Here is a 13,548-nt window from a genome sequence, read left to right as displayed (position 1 = left end):
TCTTTCTAATTGCGCGTTCCTGACATTGGTCTAAACTCCTCTTCTTGGGAGATTGCTTTTGGTACGTGTGGGGTGCATTGTGTTCAAAACATCCCCCGAACTGACAACTTGCAGCTCCCCTTCGTCCCGGCCGTTCGCCTCAATCCACCACAATGGCGTCCTTCCTCGAAAATGCATACAGTCTGGTCCATATGGACAATACGGCGGACCAGCCGTCTGTGCAGGAGCTGAAACTGCAGCTGGAGAAGGGCAATGATGAGACCAAGATGGAGACGATGCGGACAGTTATTACGATTATGCTCAACGGCGACCCCTTGTCCCAACTGCTGATGCACATCATTCGCTTTGTCATGCCCTCCAAGAGCAAGTCATTGAAGAAGTTGTTGTACTTCTACTATGAGATTTGCCCGAAGCACGATTCGAATGGCAAGTTGAAGCAGGAGATGATCTTGGTCTGGTAAGGACCCCTTCAGCCAGGAACATGATCCCAGCGAATTAATACGTTCCGTCCGACAGCAACGGTATTCGTAACGACCTTCAGCACCCTAACGAATATATCCGCGGTAATACTCTTCGGTTCCTGTCCAAGCTGCGCGAGCCCGAACTCATCGAGCCCCTCCTTTCCTCGGCCCGTTCGTGTCTGGAACATCGCCATGTCTACGTCCGCAAGAATGCCGTGTGGGCTGTCGCTTCTATCTTCCAGCACTCTGAGTCTCTCATCCCCGATGCTCCCGAGCTTCTTCACACCTTCCTCGAATCGGAGACCGACAGCACGTGCAAGCGCAATGCCTTCGCCGCCCTCATGTCCATCAGCCACCAGAAGGCGCTCGAGTACCTCCGCACCACCTTCGATACGATCCCCAACACCGACGAGCTCCTCCAACTGGCGGAGTTGGAGTTCCTGCGCAAGGATGCTGTGCAGAACACTCAGAACAAAGTGGGTTCAAAGCGACGAGGATCGGAGTGGACCAAGTTGCTAACCGATTACAGTCGCGGTACCTCAAGCTCATGCTTGAACTGCTTGATTCCCCTACCAGCACCGTCGTCTACGAAGCTGCCACCTCCCTTACTGCCCTTACCAGCAACCCTGTCGCCGTGAAGGCCGCCGCGGGAAAGTTGATCGAGCTTGCGATCCGCGAGGCGGACAACAACGTCAAGCTTATTGTGTTGGACCGTGTCGATCAGCTGAGAATTCGCAATGAGGGTGTTCTGGATGACCTGACCATGGAAATTCTGCGTGTTCTCACCAGCCCCGACATTGATGTCCGGAGAAAGGCTCTTGGCATTGCTCTCGAAATGGTCTCCAGCAAGAACGTTGAGGAGATTGTTATGCTACTCAAGAAGGAGCTTGCTAAGACCGTGGATGAGCAATATGAGCAGGTAGGTTTTATGTCTCGAGTTGGAATTGTCATGATCTAACAATGTACACAGAACAACGAATACCGCCAACTCTTGGTCCAGTCAATACACACTTGCGCCATCAAGTTCTCCGAGATCGCCGCCAGCGTTGTCGACCTTCTGATGGATTTCATTGCCGACTTCAACAACAACTCTGCCGTGGATGTGATTTCATTTGTCAAGGAAGTTGTGGAGAAGTTCCCCGACCTGCGCGCATCGATCGTCGACCGCTTGGTGTCCACTCTCAGCGAGGTCCGGGCCGGTAAGGTCTACCGTGGCGTTCTCTGGGTCGTTGGAGAGTACTCATTGGAGGAGAAGGACATTCGGGAGGCCTGGAAGAAGATCCGTACTAGTCTCGGCGAGATCCCCATCTTGGCATCCGAGCAACGGCTTCTTGACGAAACCCCCGAAGAAAACGCGCTCCTCCTTCAGGAGAATGCCAATGGTCACGCCAAGTCTGCTCCCTCTGGGTCCCGCAAGGTGTTAGCCGATGGTACCTATGCCACAGAGAGCGCTCTCACCAGCCAATCTGCTGCCGCCGCTCGTCTTGAGGCAGTCAAGGCTGCGCAGAAGCCGCCGCTGCGTCAGCTTATTTTGGACGGTGACTACTACCTGGCAACCGTTCTCTCCTCTACTCTGACAAAGCTGGTGATGCGTCACTCCGAGGTTTCCCAGGATGCCGCCCGCACCAACGCCCTTCGCGCTGAGGCCATGCTCATCATGATTTCCATCATGCGCGTTGGCCAGTCGCACTTCGTCAAGGCTCCTATCGATGAGGATTCCGTTGACCGTGTTATGACCTGTGTTCGCTCTCTGGCCGAGTTCTCGGAGAAGAAGGATCTTGAAACCATCTTCCTCGAGGACACCCGCAAGGCTTTCCGCGCTATGGTTCAGGTTGAAGACAAAAAGAGGGCCGCACAGGAAGCGGTGGAGAAGGCCAAGACTGCCGTGCAGATCGACGACGCCATTCCCATCCGTCAATTCACCAAGAAGAACACCGTGGAGGGAGCTGAGGAGATTGAAATGGATCTGGTCAAGGCTACCGGTGGCGACTCTACCGTGGAGACCAGCTCTTCCAAGTTGAGTCGGGTGGTGCAGCTGACTGGTTTCTCTGACTCTGTCTACGCTGAGGCCTATGTCACAGTCCACCAATTCGATATTGTGCTGGATGTGCTTCTGGTCAATCAAACTGATGAGACGCTTCAGAACCTCTCCGTGGAGTTCGCCACTCTTGGAGATCTCAAGGTTGTTGAGCGGCCATCCACTCACAACCTTGGCCCGCGCGACTTCCTGAACGTCCAGGCTACCGTCAAGGTGTCCTCTACTGACACCGGTGTCATCTTCGGTAACATCATCTACGACGGCGCAAGCTCGACGGAGACTCACGTCGTCATCCTCAACGACATCCATGCCGACATCATGGATTACATCCAGCCCGCCCACTGCACCGAGACCCAGTTCCGCACCATGTGGACCGAGTTCGAGTGGGAGAACAAGGTCAACATCAACTCCAAGGCCAAGAATCTGCGTGAATTCCTCAAGCAGCTGATGGAGAGCACGAACATGGCCTGCCTGACCCCCGAGGCTTCGCTTAAGGGTGACTGCCGCTTCCTGAGCGCCAACCTCTACGCCCGGAGTGTATTCGGTATGTGTTTTCCTGACTAGCCCTTTTTTTTTGACCGGACTACTAACTGTATAACTAGGCGAGGATGCCTTGGCCAACCTGAGCATTGAAAAGGAGGGTGACGACGGGCCCATCACCGGCTTTGTGCGCATCCGCAGCCGCTCTCAGGGCCTGGCTTTGAGCCTGGGTTCTTTGAAGGGCCTGAAGGCGGCGGCGGCATGAGTCTGATTTGATTTTCCCAGCGCAGTCTATATGATGTCTTCTTTGTTTCTGTTTCTTTTAAACCTGGTCGTTCCAGATAAATTTGTCACCTTTTACTGTGTGAGACCGGGGAGTAGTGGAATAGATAATGGTTCCTGGCTGTTTATTTACGTACTTGAGTACCTAAGTAGTTAGAGTACCATATAACTACGTTGTATAATTGAAGCAGTCCATGTAGCATGCGCCGTTGCACCGCGTAGATCCGAGGTGTGAATCCGAGGTGTGCAGGGGCCACCTGCGGCCGCAGGAACCGGAACCCGCGGGTGTTGATCTTCGATCTCTCCAGCCTTCCTCTATTCTTATCGCTGTCCTCTCTCTTCCCTGTTATTCCTACCATGCGCTGAATTAACCGATATCTTTTCGAAATGTCTTCGTCCGGTGCAGCGGCGGAACGGTCGGAAGCACCGCATGACTCGACCATAGTCGTTGATAAATCGGTCACCCTGACCCTTAGCAGCGACTCACTGCTGATTGTTGGTAAGGAACTCTGCTGTATTCGCGCGCGACCTGCCTTTGCTAACTCGCGCTGCAGACGAGCGCATCTCTCGCAAAAAGAACCGCGGCTGCTGCGGGTTATGCAAGTCAAGTAAGCTGGGACCTTTTCCTTTGCCCCTCCGGCGATCTGCCAACCTTAATCGCGCTGTCGCATCTCTAATCGATTCCCTGCTCTACAGAAAACAAGACGAATACGACGCAAGCTATTTCTTTGTATAATGTCCTTGACGCCGAAGTGAATCCCTCGAACCTGGTCATCACCTTCGCCGAGCACTCCGCGCAAAATGATGTCACCGTGTCCGTCCTCGACTATCCCATCAGCGAAAAAGAGAAGCCTGCAATTGAGGCTTGGGTGAACCAGCTGTTGGACCAGTCCTATGGCACCGTTCAGCGCAAGAGGCGCCTTAAGGTTCTCGTCAATCCCTTCGGCGGCAAAGGAACAGCGGATAGCCTCTACCAAACATACGCGGCACCCATTTTTGCCGCTGCGCGATGCCAAGTGGATGTACAGAATACCGACTATCGGGGCCACGCCATTGAAATTGCAGAGCAGCTGGATATCGACGCGTACGATGCCATTGTGTGCTGCTCCGGCGACGGTCTGCCCTACGAAGTCTTCAATGGCCTTGGCAAACGATCCAATGGCAGAGAGGCACTGGCAAAAGTGGCGGTTACATTGCTTCCTTGTGGTTCTGGAAATGGGATGACTTGGAATTGCCTGGGAACAGGAAGCGTCTCGATCGCGGCGCTGGGAATCGTCAAAGGCCAAAGGTCCCCTCTGGATCTGGTCTCAATTACCCAGGGAGACACTCGCACTCTTTCTTTCCTCTCGCAGTCCTTTGGTATTGTGGCCGAATCGGACCTGGGTACGGACCATATCCGGTGGATGGGCGCACAACGGTTCACGTATGGATTCCTCGTTCGACTGCTGAAACGTACCATCTGGCCGTGTACTCTGAACATCAAGGTTGAGATCGACGACAAGCGGGCCATCAAGGAGCACTACGCTACCTTTGCAGCTCGAGAACTGGATCCCAAGGTTGATCAAAAACGTCTCGAGGCTGCGGAGCAGTCGCCAGCGCTGCCGGAGCTCCAATATGGCACAGTCCAAAGCGAGCTACCTGGGGACTGGGAATCTGTCCCAGGTGAAAACATGGGCAATTTCTACGCGGGCAACATGGCCATTATGTCCAAAGATACCAACTTCTTCCCCGCGTCGCTCCCAAATGATGGACTCATGGACATCGTCACCATTGACGGGACCGTCAGCCGAGCCACCTCACTCAAGATGATGAACGAGATCAGCACCGGAGGCTTCTTCGACATGCCCGACGTGAAGATCCGCAAAGCCACCGCGTTCCGCCTGGTGCCCCACGAGAATGAGGGTTATATCAGCATCGACGGCGAACAGGTGCCATTCGAGGCCTTGCAAGCCGAAATCCACCGCGGACTCGGCACAACGCTCTCCAAATCAGGAATTCGATATGAGGCTGATGGGCCGAAGTGATCCTTGCACGATGCCGCGTCAACATAAGAGGCGCATGGTTCTGAGTCAATGTTATATACTTAGATGTGTCCTGAGGTCTTTTGCTATCCACCCATGATACCCTTATGCAAGAGACCTGGTGGTGTTACGTTTTCATTCGGTGGTTGATTATGTTTATATGCGAGCTACAACTCGTCTCTGGTTTTCGTTTGGAGGGCGTTATTCCTCTAGTTGTACAGTGCTTGACTATGAAAATAGACAATATAATTTATGCCTTGCGGTTTGGTTTGGCTTTCGTAGATCTCGGAGTTCTTGAGGAGCTTTTTATTGACTTTAATCATGCTCGCTATAAATGCTGTACAGAGGGAAGAAAAAAAAAATTAAAGGTGCGAACAGGTCTGAGCCGAGCAAGCCAGTATCAGCAGAGACGAAGGTCAAGTTAATGGCGGCTCCTGTATTTAAACCTCTCCCAATATGCGCATTTCACCAAGGGCAAATAAAACGCAAAAGCGCCCCAATATGGGCAGGCCCTTTAGCAGTAAGCACTAGCCCACGCAGGTCGGGCTAAGGAAGAGGTGACGGCTGGTGACATCCTCACCAAGAGCTTTCCACCTGTTTGAGGGAAACGTGAATTCATTTTGCCTTTTGGCCACTCATTCATCGAAACCACCCCACTCGCCGTCGCTGTCCACCTCTTCTTCCTCGTTCTTGCGTTCCCGAATACCCCACTCAACCAGCCGGTCATCATCCAGCGCCTCCGCAGCTCTCGTCCTGACGGGCTTGTAGGGGCTCTCTGTGCGCAGCTTCTCCAATGGCCGCAGGATAAGCTCCATGGGCACGTCGCCCAAGATCTTCCGGTTCGATTCCTCATCCTCGTCAAACTCCAGGACCTTCTCCAACTCGTCAACCCAGATATCAACAAGGTGATAGCGCAGCCCATCAGGACCGTGAGGCATGGGAACGAAATTTGGGTTCCCCTCATCAACCTCAGGCTTCGAAGGCTGATCAGGATCAAAGTTCATAGGGCAGAGCGGGCCCTCTTCAATAATAGAGATGTAAGCCTCCAGATTGGCCCACTTGCCATCAGAATCACCAGTCTCCTCCTCAGCAGGTGCCTCGACCTCCTTCTGCTTCTTCTGCTTCTTGCCACGGCCGCCTTTAGCGTCCTCGCGCTTGCGCTTCTTGCCGTCTTCACTCTTTTGCGTCTTGTTCCCCTTCACGAAGATTTCAAATGCAACACCGACATAGCAACGGATCAGGAGCAGATACTTGTCCAGACGCAGGCGGTCCAGAGAGTGATAGTCCCGGCCGATAGTGATCCAGAATGCGCGCAGGAAGCGGTGGACGGTGGCTTGCGGGAGAGACGGGACGAGGGAGTAGGAGAGTGTGCGGGCGAGCGCTTGTTGTGTCAGCGGTCGGTCGGAGTGGTAAAAACAGAAGAAAAGGCCCTTCCAGAGCTTGAGGAGTTCGACGAGGGTCAAGTCGTTGCGCGAGCGCAGGAACAGTGTGAGCGACTCGACGGCCTTGTCGCGGACTTTGCGGTCTGGAAAGTAGTTTAGTTTTGAGGCCCTGGATCTTGTCGCATTGGTTGTACGTACCGCTCGAGGCGAGGTCCCTCACAAAGGGAGTCTTCTGAAAGTCCGCCATCGCGTTGTGCAATTGAATGTTGGTTTGTCTGAGCTTCGGCGATGTCGATCTCCGATAAATTATTTTTTTTTCCTGATAGCGGGTTTGCACTGTTTGTGTTTCTGCCTTAGTTACCAGGTGTCGATAGTTGGATCACTGTCGCAGAGCCTCCTCTCCTCCTCTACTTAAAGATGTTTAGATAAATGTGCACTAAGATGTTAATATGTTCAAAACTAGTTCTACATATATACTAAAATTCTCGACGGGCAACTTAATTTGTAGGGTTATAGGATGTTCGAAGGAATGCAAGACACAAAAGCATGATGTTTTAGCAAAGATGGGTTCAATGAACTCTCCAAGTCCTTTGAATGTTAATATTTAATGCGCTGACATTCGAGGTCAGATCTACTATTTGATGAAATTTCCTCTCTCGGGTAAGCTTGAAGTACCGTGCTAGACATGACGAGGTCCAATGGCTGCATCCGGCGTCTCAAACCCCCCGCGATCTAGCCCGCGGAGCACCCACTGTGTATTGACATCACCACTTCAACCCCGTCCGAATAGGAGCTCAGAAGCCCTGGCCCAATGCCAATGTGGATATGGCTCAGGGCAATATTCGGCGAAATTAGTGGAACGGTGTTACTCTGAACGCAAGTGCAATTGCCCCATAGCTTCTTGGTAGTTTCTCTCGTCTACTTTCCCAAATTTCTGTATAGTTTCTTAACTACTCTGCTCGGCCAGACATAGGTCTACATGCACCATGATACAGCGTATTGAGGAACATGAGATCGCTCAGTCCTCCATTCCTCAAGGGACGGACATCTCACCATCGACCTCCGAAGAAGTCCCCGATAGCGAGAAAAATGTCTTTGAGCACATCCGCCCCGAAGATCGCCAGCATCTGTCTCGTACTGCTTCCAACTTCCCCCGGCATCGTGCGGCCGATTCGGGTGTTGGGGGAATGGACATGGAGCGCAAGGACACACTGCAAGATATCGAGCTAGGAGACCCAGTCCTAGACCCCACGAGTGACCAATTCGAGCATTACAAATGGGCTCGTATGATTCTCAGGCTAATGGACAAGGAAGGTGTACCTCTACGCAAATCGACCGGCGTGGTGTGGGAGAACCTCAACGTCTCCGGCTCCGGTTCCGCACTGCAGTATCAGAACAATGTCGGTTCGGTTCCTCTGGCTCCATTCAGACCGCAGGAGTATATTTCTTGTGGCAAACGCGATCAGCAGAAGCACATTCTCCGTGGATTTGATGGCGTTCTCAAAAGCGGCGAGTTGCTTATCGTTCTCGGACGACCTGGAAGTGGCTGTTCGACCTTCCTTAAGTCCCTCTCTGGTGAACTTCATGGACTGAAGGTAGGGAAAAGCTCGGATATTCAGTTCAATGGTATCCCTATGGAAAAGATGTACAAGGAGTTCAAGGGAGAAGTTCTCTATAACCAAGAGGTCGACAAGCATTTCCCACACCTTACCGTGGGCCAGACGCTTGAATTCGCTGCGGCTGCCCGGACTCCGGAGAACCGTCTCAATGGAATTAGCCGTGCTAAATATGCTAAGCATATCACCCAGGTTGCTATGGCTGTTTTGGGATTGAGTCACACGTACAACACGAAAGGTGGGCTTGTCCGTCATGAAACAAGCATTGTGACTGACAGGCTATTCAGTTGGCGATGACTACATTCGCGGCGTTTCTGGAGGCGAGCGGAAACGAGTTAGGTATGATACAGCTATCTATCAGGCCCAGGCTCAAAGCTAAAACCACCACTAGTATTGCCGAGATGGCGTGTACGTCACATTATTCATTTTAAAATTCTTCCAGTACCAACACTGATCCATCAATTAGTGTCAGGAGCGCCAGTCGGAGCTTGGGATAACAGTACCCGAGGGCTCGATTCTGCCAGTGCCCTGGAATTCGCCAAGTCTCTGCGAGTCTCTGCGAATCTGACCGGCGCCTGTCACTCCGTCGCAATCTATCAGGCCTCTCAGGCAATCTACGACGTCTTCAATAAGGTCATTGTGCTCTACGAGGGTCGGGAGATCTTTTTCGGACCCGTTGGGTAAGTCAGGTCTCATACAGAAACTCAAACTTTGCTAAATATAACACATCAAGTGCGGCCAAAGACTACTTCATTGACATGGGTTGGGAGTGTCCGTCCCGTCAAACGACCGGCGACTTCTTAACTTCAGTCACAAACCCCCAGGAACGAACTGCTCGCGAAGGCATGGAAAACAAAGTCCCACGCACACCTGATGAGTTTGCGGTGTACTGGAAGAAGAGTCCTCACTACACCGCTCTCCAAAAGGAAATCGCTCAGTATCGGGAGGAATATCCGCTAGGAGGAGCTGCGGAGAAAGACTTTGATGAGACGAAGAGGCTACGCCAGGCAAAGCACGTCCGGCCAAAGAGTCCCTACGTCATCTCTATTCCGATGCAGGTTCGGCTTTGTGTGAAACGAGCTTATCAGCGGTTTGTCTAACACCCACTAAATTGATTCCTTGCCAAGGATTATCCACCTAATTCTTTCGCAGCATTTGGAATGACAAACCCTCTACAATGACTACCGTCATTGGGAGAATTGTTATGTCTCTCATCATCGGTTCAATCTACTTTGGGTAAGATGGCTTTTTTGTGATGCGAGAGTTAGTGCTCACGTATACAAGGACACCTAATGCGTCGGCCGGTTTTCAGAGTAAAGGCGCTGCACTTTTCTTCTCCGTTTTGTGAGCTCTACAAATTACAATGAAACCTTCGGCGCTAATATACAATCTAGGCTGAATGCTCTAATCAGTATCACTGAAATCAATTCGCTTTACGACCAACGGCCTATCATCGAGAAGCAAGCATCCTATGCATTTGTTCATCCATTTACAGAGGCTCTGGGCGGAATAGTTGCAGACATACCGGTCAAGTTTGTTTCTGCAGTAGTGTTCAACATCATCTTCTACTTTTTGGCTAGTTTGGTAGGTTTACATGGAAGGTCCTCGTGAACTATACTAACAACCATACAGAGATACGAGCCCTCTCAGTTTTTTATCTTCTTCCTATTCACGTTTCTCAGTACGTTGGCAATGTCAGGCGTCTTCCGAACTCTAGCTGCGTCAACCAAGACCCTCGCACAAGCTATGTCTATGGCTGGAGTCATTGTCCTGGCGATCGTCATTTACACTGGTTTCGTGATTACTGCACCCGAAATGGCCAAAATTCCGTGGTTTAGCTGGATCCGCTGGATCAATCCGGTCTTCTATACCTTCGAGGCCCTGGTTGCCAACGAGTTCCACGGTCGCCGCTTCGACTGTTCCCAATTCATCCCCGCGTACCCGAATCTATCAGGTGACTCTTTCATCTGTGCTGTTCGTGGCGCCGTTGCTGGTGAAAGAACGGTGTCCGGTGATGCCTATATTCAAACGCAATATAACTATTCCTACGCGCACGAGTGGCGGAATCTTGGTATTCTCATTGGATTCTGGATATTCTTCACGGCTTTGTACCTCATTGCCTCCGAGCTCAATTCTGCAACTTCTTCGACGGCAGAATATTTGGTTTTCCGGAGAGGCCATGTGCCTGCTCATATGCGTCATCTTGGAAAAGCTGGTGGTGATGCAAAGGCGGCAGAAGTGGCGGTAGCTCCCAAGGATTCTGAAAAGGAGAAAGATACCTCGGCCATCCCATCCCAGCATGACGTCTTCACTTGGCGGAACGTTTGCTATGATATCCCAATCAAAGGAGGCGAGCGACGACTTTTGGACAATGTCTCTGGATGGGTGAAGCCTGGCACTCTGACAGCTTTGATGGGTGTTTCTGGAGCTGGTAAGACGACGCTGCTTGATGTCCTGGCCAAGCGTGTCTCTATCGGAGTTGTTACTGGTGATATGCTTGTCAATGGCAAACCATTGGATACCAGTTTCCAAAGAAAGACTGGTTACGTTCAGCAGCAGGATCTCCACCTTTCAACTACGACCGTCCGAGAGGCTCTGCGGTTCAGTGCCATGCTACGCCAGCCTAAAACCGTATCAAAGAAGGAGAAATATGAATATGTCGAGGACGTTATCAAGATGCTCGGTATGCAAGACTTCGCGGAAGCGATTGTCGGCAAACCGGGCGAGGGTCTGAATGTTGAGCAGAGGAAGCTGTTGACTATCGGCGTTGAGCTGGCTGCTAAACCTGCCCTTCTTATTTTCCTCGACGAGCCCACCAGTGGATTGGACTCGCAGAGCTCTTGGGCAATCTGCTCTTTCTTGCGAAAACTGGCAGAGCATGGCCAGGCTGTACTCTCAACTATACATCAACCGAGTGCGCTGCTATTCCAGCAGTTTGACCGTCTGCTCTTCCTCGCCAAAGGAGGGAAGACGGTCTACTTCGGTGGAATTGGAGAGCAGTCGCGAACTCTTCTGGATTATTTTGAAGGTAACGGAGCGAGAGTTTGCGGCTCATCCGAGAACGTAAGTTTCCATTCTATGTTCAGTTTGACTTTCCAGATACTAACGATAAGATAGCCTGCGGAATACATGCTGGAGATTATTGGCGCCGGTGCATCTGGCAAGGCCACTAAGGACTGGTCGTCGGTGTGGAATGAGAGTCAGCAGGCCAAGGACGTACAGACTGAGATCACTCGCATCCACGACGACCGGGCTTCGGCTGGCACTTCCCAAGAAGACGGCACTCACATTGGTGAATATGCAATGCCATTCATGTCCCAGATCTGGTACGTGACCCATCGCTCATTCCAAGGATTTTGGCGAGAGCCGTCCTACGTCTGGGCGAAGATTATGCTGGCTACTTTGTCATCTATCTTCATCGGTTTCACATTCTGGATGCCGGATAGCTCGCTACAGGGATTCCAGGATGTGATTTTCAGTGCATTCATGCTGTGTTCCATTTTCTCAACGCTCGTGCAGCAGTACGTATATTCCTGCTATATGAAATATTCAAGCTAATTGCTAACTCTACCAGGATCATGCCCAAGTTCGTCGTTCAGCGCTCTCTCTACGAAGTGCGCGAACGGCCCTCCAAAGCCTATTCCTGGGCAGCGTTCCTTATTGTCAACGTCATCGTCGAGATCCCATATCAGATCTTTGTTGGAGTTATTGCCTGGGCAGCTTACTACTACCCGATCTACGGAGCCGAGCAAGCGTCCCACCGTCAGGGTCTGATGCTCCTTTTCGTGGTCCAGTTCTACATCTTCACCTCAACCTTTGCGGCCCTGGTTATCTCAGCCCTGCCAGATGCCGAAACTGGTGGAACAATCGCAACCTTGATGTTCATTATGACTCTGACCTTCAACGGAGTCATGCAGCCTCCCAGTGCCTTGCCCGGATTCTGGCTGTTCATGTACCGTGTTTCTCCCCTGACTTATCTGGTTGCCGGTATCACCGCGACAGGTCTGCATGGCCGACTGATCCATTGCTCTGCCGCCGAGTTGAGCGTTTTGAACCCTCCATCTGGGTTGACCTGCGGTGCATACTTGAATCGATACGTCACTGCTGCCGGAGGCCAGCTTTACAACCCTGCTGCTACAGCAAACTGCCAATATTGTCAATTGACAAACGCAGATCAGTACTTGGCTTTTAGTAACATCTGTTGGTTATCTCCTTTCGCTCTCTTGATGTTATCTGCTAACCCGTTACAGTCTACAGTGAACGCTGGCGCAACTTTGGCCTCGGCTGGGCCTACATTGGATTTAACATCATGGGAACTGTGTTGATGTACTACATGTTCCGCGTCAAGCACTACAATCCAACGTCGCTGGTGCGTGGTATTTGCAATGGCGCTTCGTTCCTATGCCGGGTGTTCAAACGGCGTTCTGGAAAGACACCCAAGGGGAAAGAGGCAAACAATGGTCGGTTGGTCTAGGCATGCTTGTTTTGTCATTTAACTGCTTTTATATACAGTTATTTAAAGTAGAATTCATTTGTTGTTTTTCGTCTGGTTATGTTTGAACCAATAACAATCCTCGAACTACAATCTCCACTCTATATCAAACTTCTGTACTTCCATCTATACATTCCTCTATCATTTCCCTATTGATGTCTTCAATAGCGTCTTCCAAATACCAGCGCAGCGATAGTTCCCGGGGAGGTGGAACATACAGAAGACGGATTCGAGAAAACCTGTTGAGAGCGTGAAGGCGCTTAAGTCTAGTGAGGCGAGTTATGATGTGGCGAAGCGAGAGGAATTGTAGAAGTTAACTATTGATACTGTGGTTCGTGATGATCAGCGGAAATGGCATTTTCATTGTATTAGGTGGCGTTCAGTTTATTTTGTCTCATTGACCTTATCAAGTTGTGTTTCGTTCCTGTCCAATATATATTTTTGTCGAATTTGAAATTCGTCAAAAAGTCAATGAAATTTCCAACAATCTTTAATAATAAGAATAAAGTACAATAGGCAGGGAAGAAGACATTAAGATAAAGCCTTTTATGGCCACATACCGTTGACCATAGCCTTCAAGTGAAGCACGAGAATCCTTCAACCCCAATTGGGATTAACACGCTAAACCTAATATAGACTCGCTTAATACTTTCGTGATGTGAATACAATCCCCACAACAATATATCAACTAGCATCATTGGTCTAGTGGTAGAATTCGTCGTTGCCATCGACGAGGCCCGTGTTCGATTCACGGATGATGCAAAGCAATTTCTTTT

The 13,548-nt window shown here is 50.9% G+C and overlaps 4 protein-coding genes across 4 annotated transcripts; 3 read left to right on the top strand and 1 right to left on the bottom strand.

The window, feature by feature from the left end:
• Positions 1 to 152: 152 nt before the first annotated feature.
• On the top strand, positions 153 to 3,303 carry N7498_005245 (coatomer subunit beta; the record flags this gene model as incomplete). The annotated part of the gene is made up of 5 exons (XM_058452307.1): positions 153 to 457; positions 517 to 937; positions 991 to 1,380; positions 1,432 to 3,043; positions 3,102 to 3,303. 5 exons carry the CDS (start codon positions 153 to 155, stop codon positions 3,242 to 3,244), a joined length of 2,871 nt encoding a protein of 956 aa, XP_058308845.1. The 3' UTR covers positions 3,245 to 3,303.
• Positions 3,304 to 3,648: 345 nt separating this feature from the next.
• On the top strand, positions 3,649 to 5,285 carry N7498_005244 (uncharacterized protein; the record flags this gene model as incomplete). The annotated part of the gene is made up of 3 exons (XM_058452306.1): positions 3,649 to 3,760; positions 3,816 to 3,869; positions 3,958 to 5,285. 3 exons carry the CDS (start codon positions 3,649 to 3,651, stop codon positions 5,283 to 5,285), a joined length of 1,494 nt encoding a protein of 497 aa, XP_058308844.1.
• Positions 5,286 to 5,917: 632 nt separating this feature from the next.
• On the bottom strand, positions 5,918 to 6,944 carry N7498_005243 (ribosomal RNA processing 1 family protein; the record flags this gene model as incomplete). Its single annotated transcript, XM_058452305.1, has 2 exons — positions 6,863 to 6,944; positions 5,918 to 6,807 (listed from the first exon to the last, which is right to left on the bottom strand). Exons 1-2 carry the CDS (start codon positions 6,909 to 6,911, stop codon positions 5,918 to 5,920), a joined length of 939 nt encoding a protein of 312 aa, XP_058308843.1. The 5' UTR covers positions 6,912 to 6,944.
• Positions 6,945 to 7,650: 706 nt separating this feature from the next.
• N7498_005242 (uncharacterized protein) lies at positions 7,651 to 12,754 on the top strand (the record flags this gene model as incomplete). The annotated part of the gene is made up of 12 exons (XM_058452304.1): positions 7,651 to 8,518; positions 8,568 to 8,619; positions 8,672 to 8,688; positions 8,747 to 8,960; positions 9,014 to 9,370; positions 9,433 to 9,516; positions 9,565 to 9,624; positions 9,675 to 9,864; positions 9,913 to 11,343; positions 11,398 to 11,801; positions 11,855 to 12,480; positions 12,531 to 12,754. 12 exons carry the CDS (start codon positions 7,651 to 7,653, stop codon positions 12,752 to 12,754), a joined length of 4,527 nt encoding a protein of 1,508 aa, XP_058308842.1.
• Between the last annotated feature and the right edge of the window lie 794 nt (positions 12,755 to 13,548).

This window comes from Penicillium cinerascens, assembly GCF_028974065.1.
Source record: "Penicillium cinerascens strain IBT 15544 chromosome Unknown contig_5_segment0_segment0, whole genome shotgun sequence".
NCBI classification, from domain to species: domain Eukaryota; kingdom Fungi; phylum Ascomycota; class Eurotiomycetes; order Eurotiales; family Aspergillaceae; genus Penicillium; species Penicillium cinerascens.
Note: the sequence above shows the minus strand (reverse complement) of the source record. Positions and strands in the feature narration are given on the sequence as shown.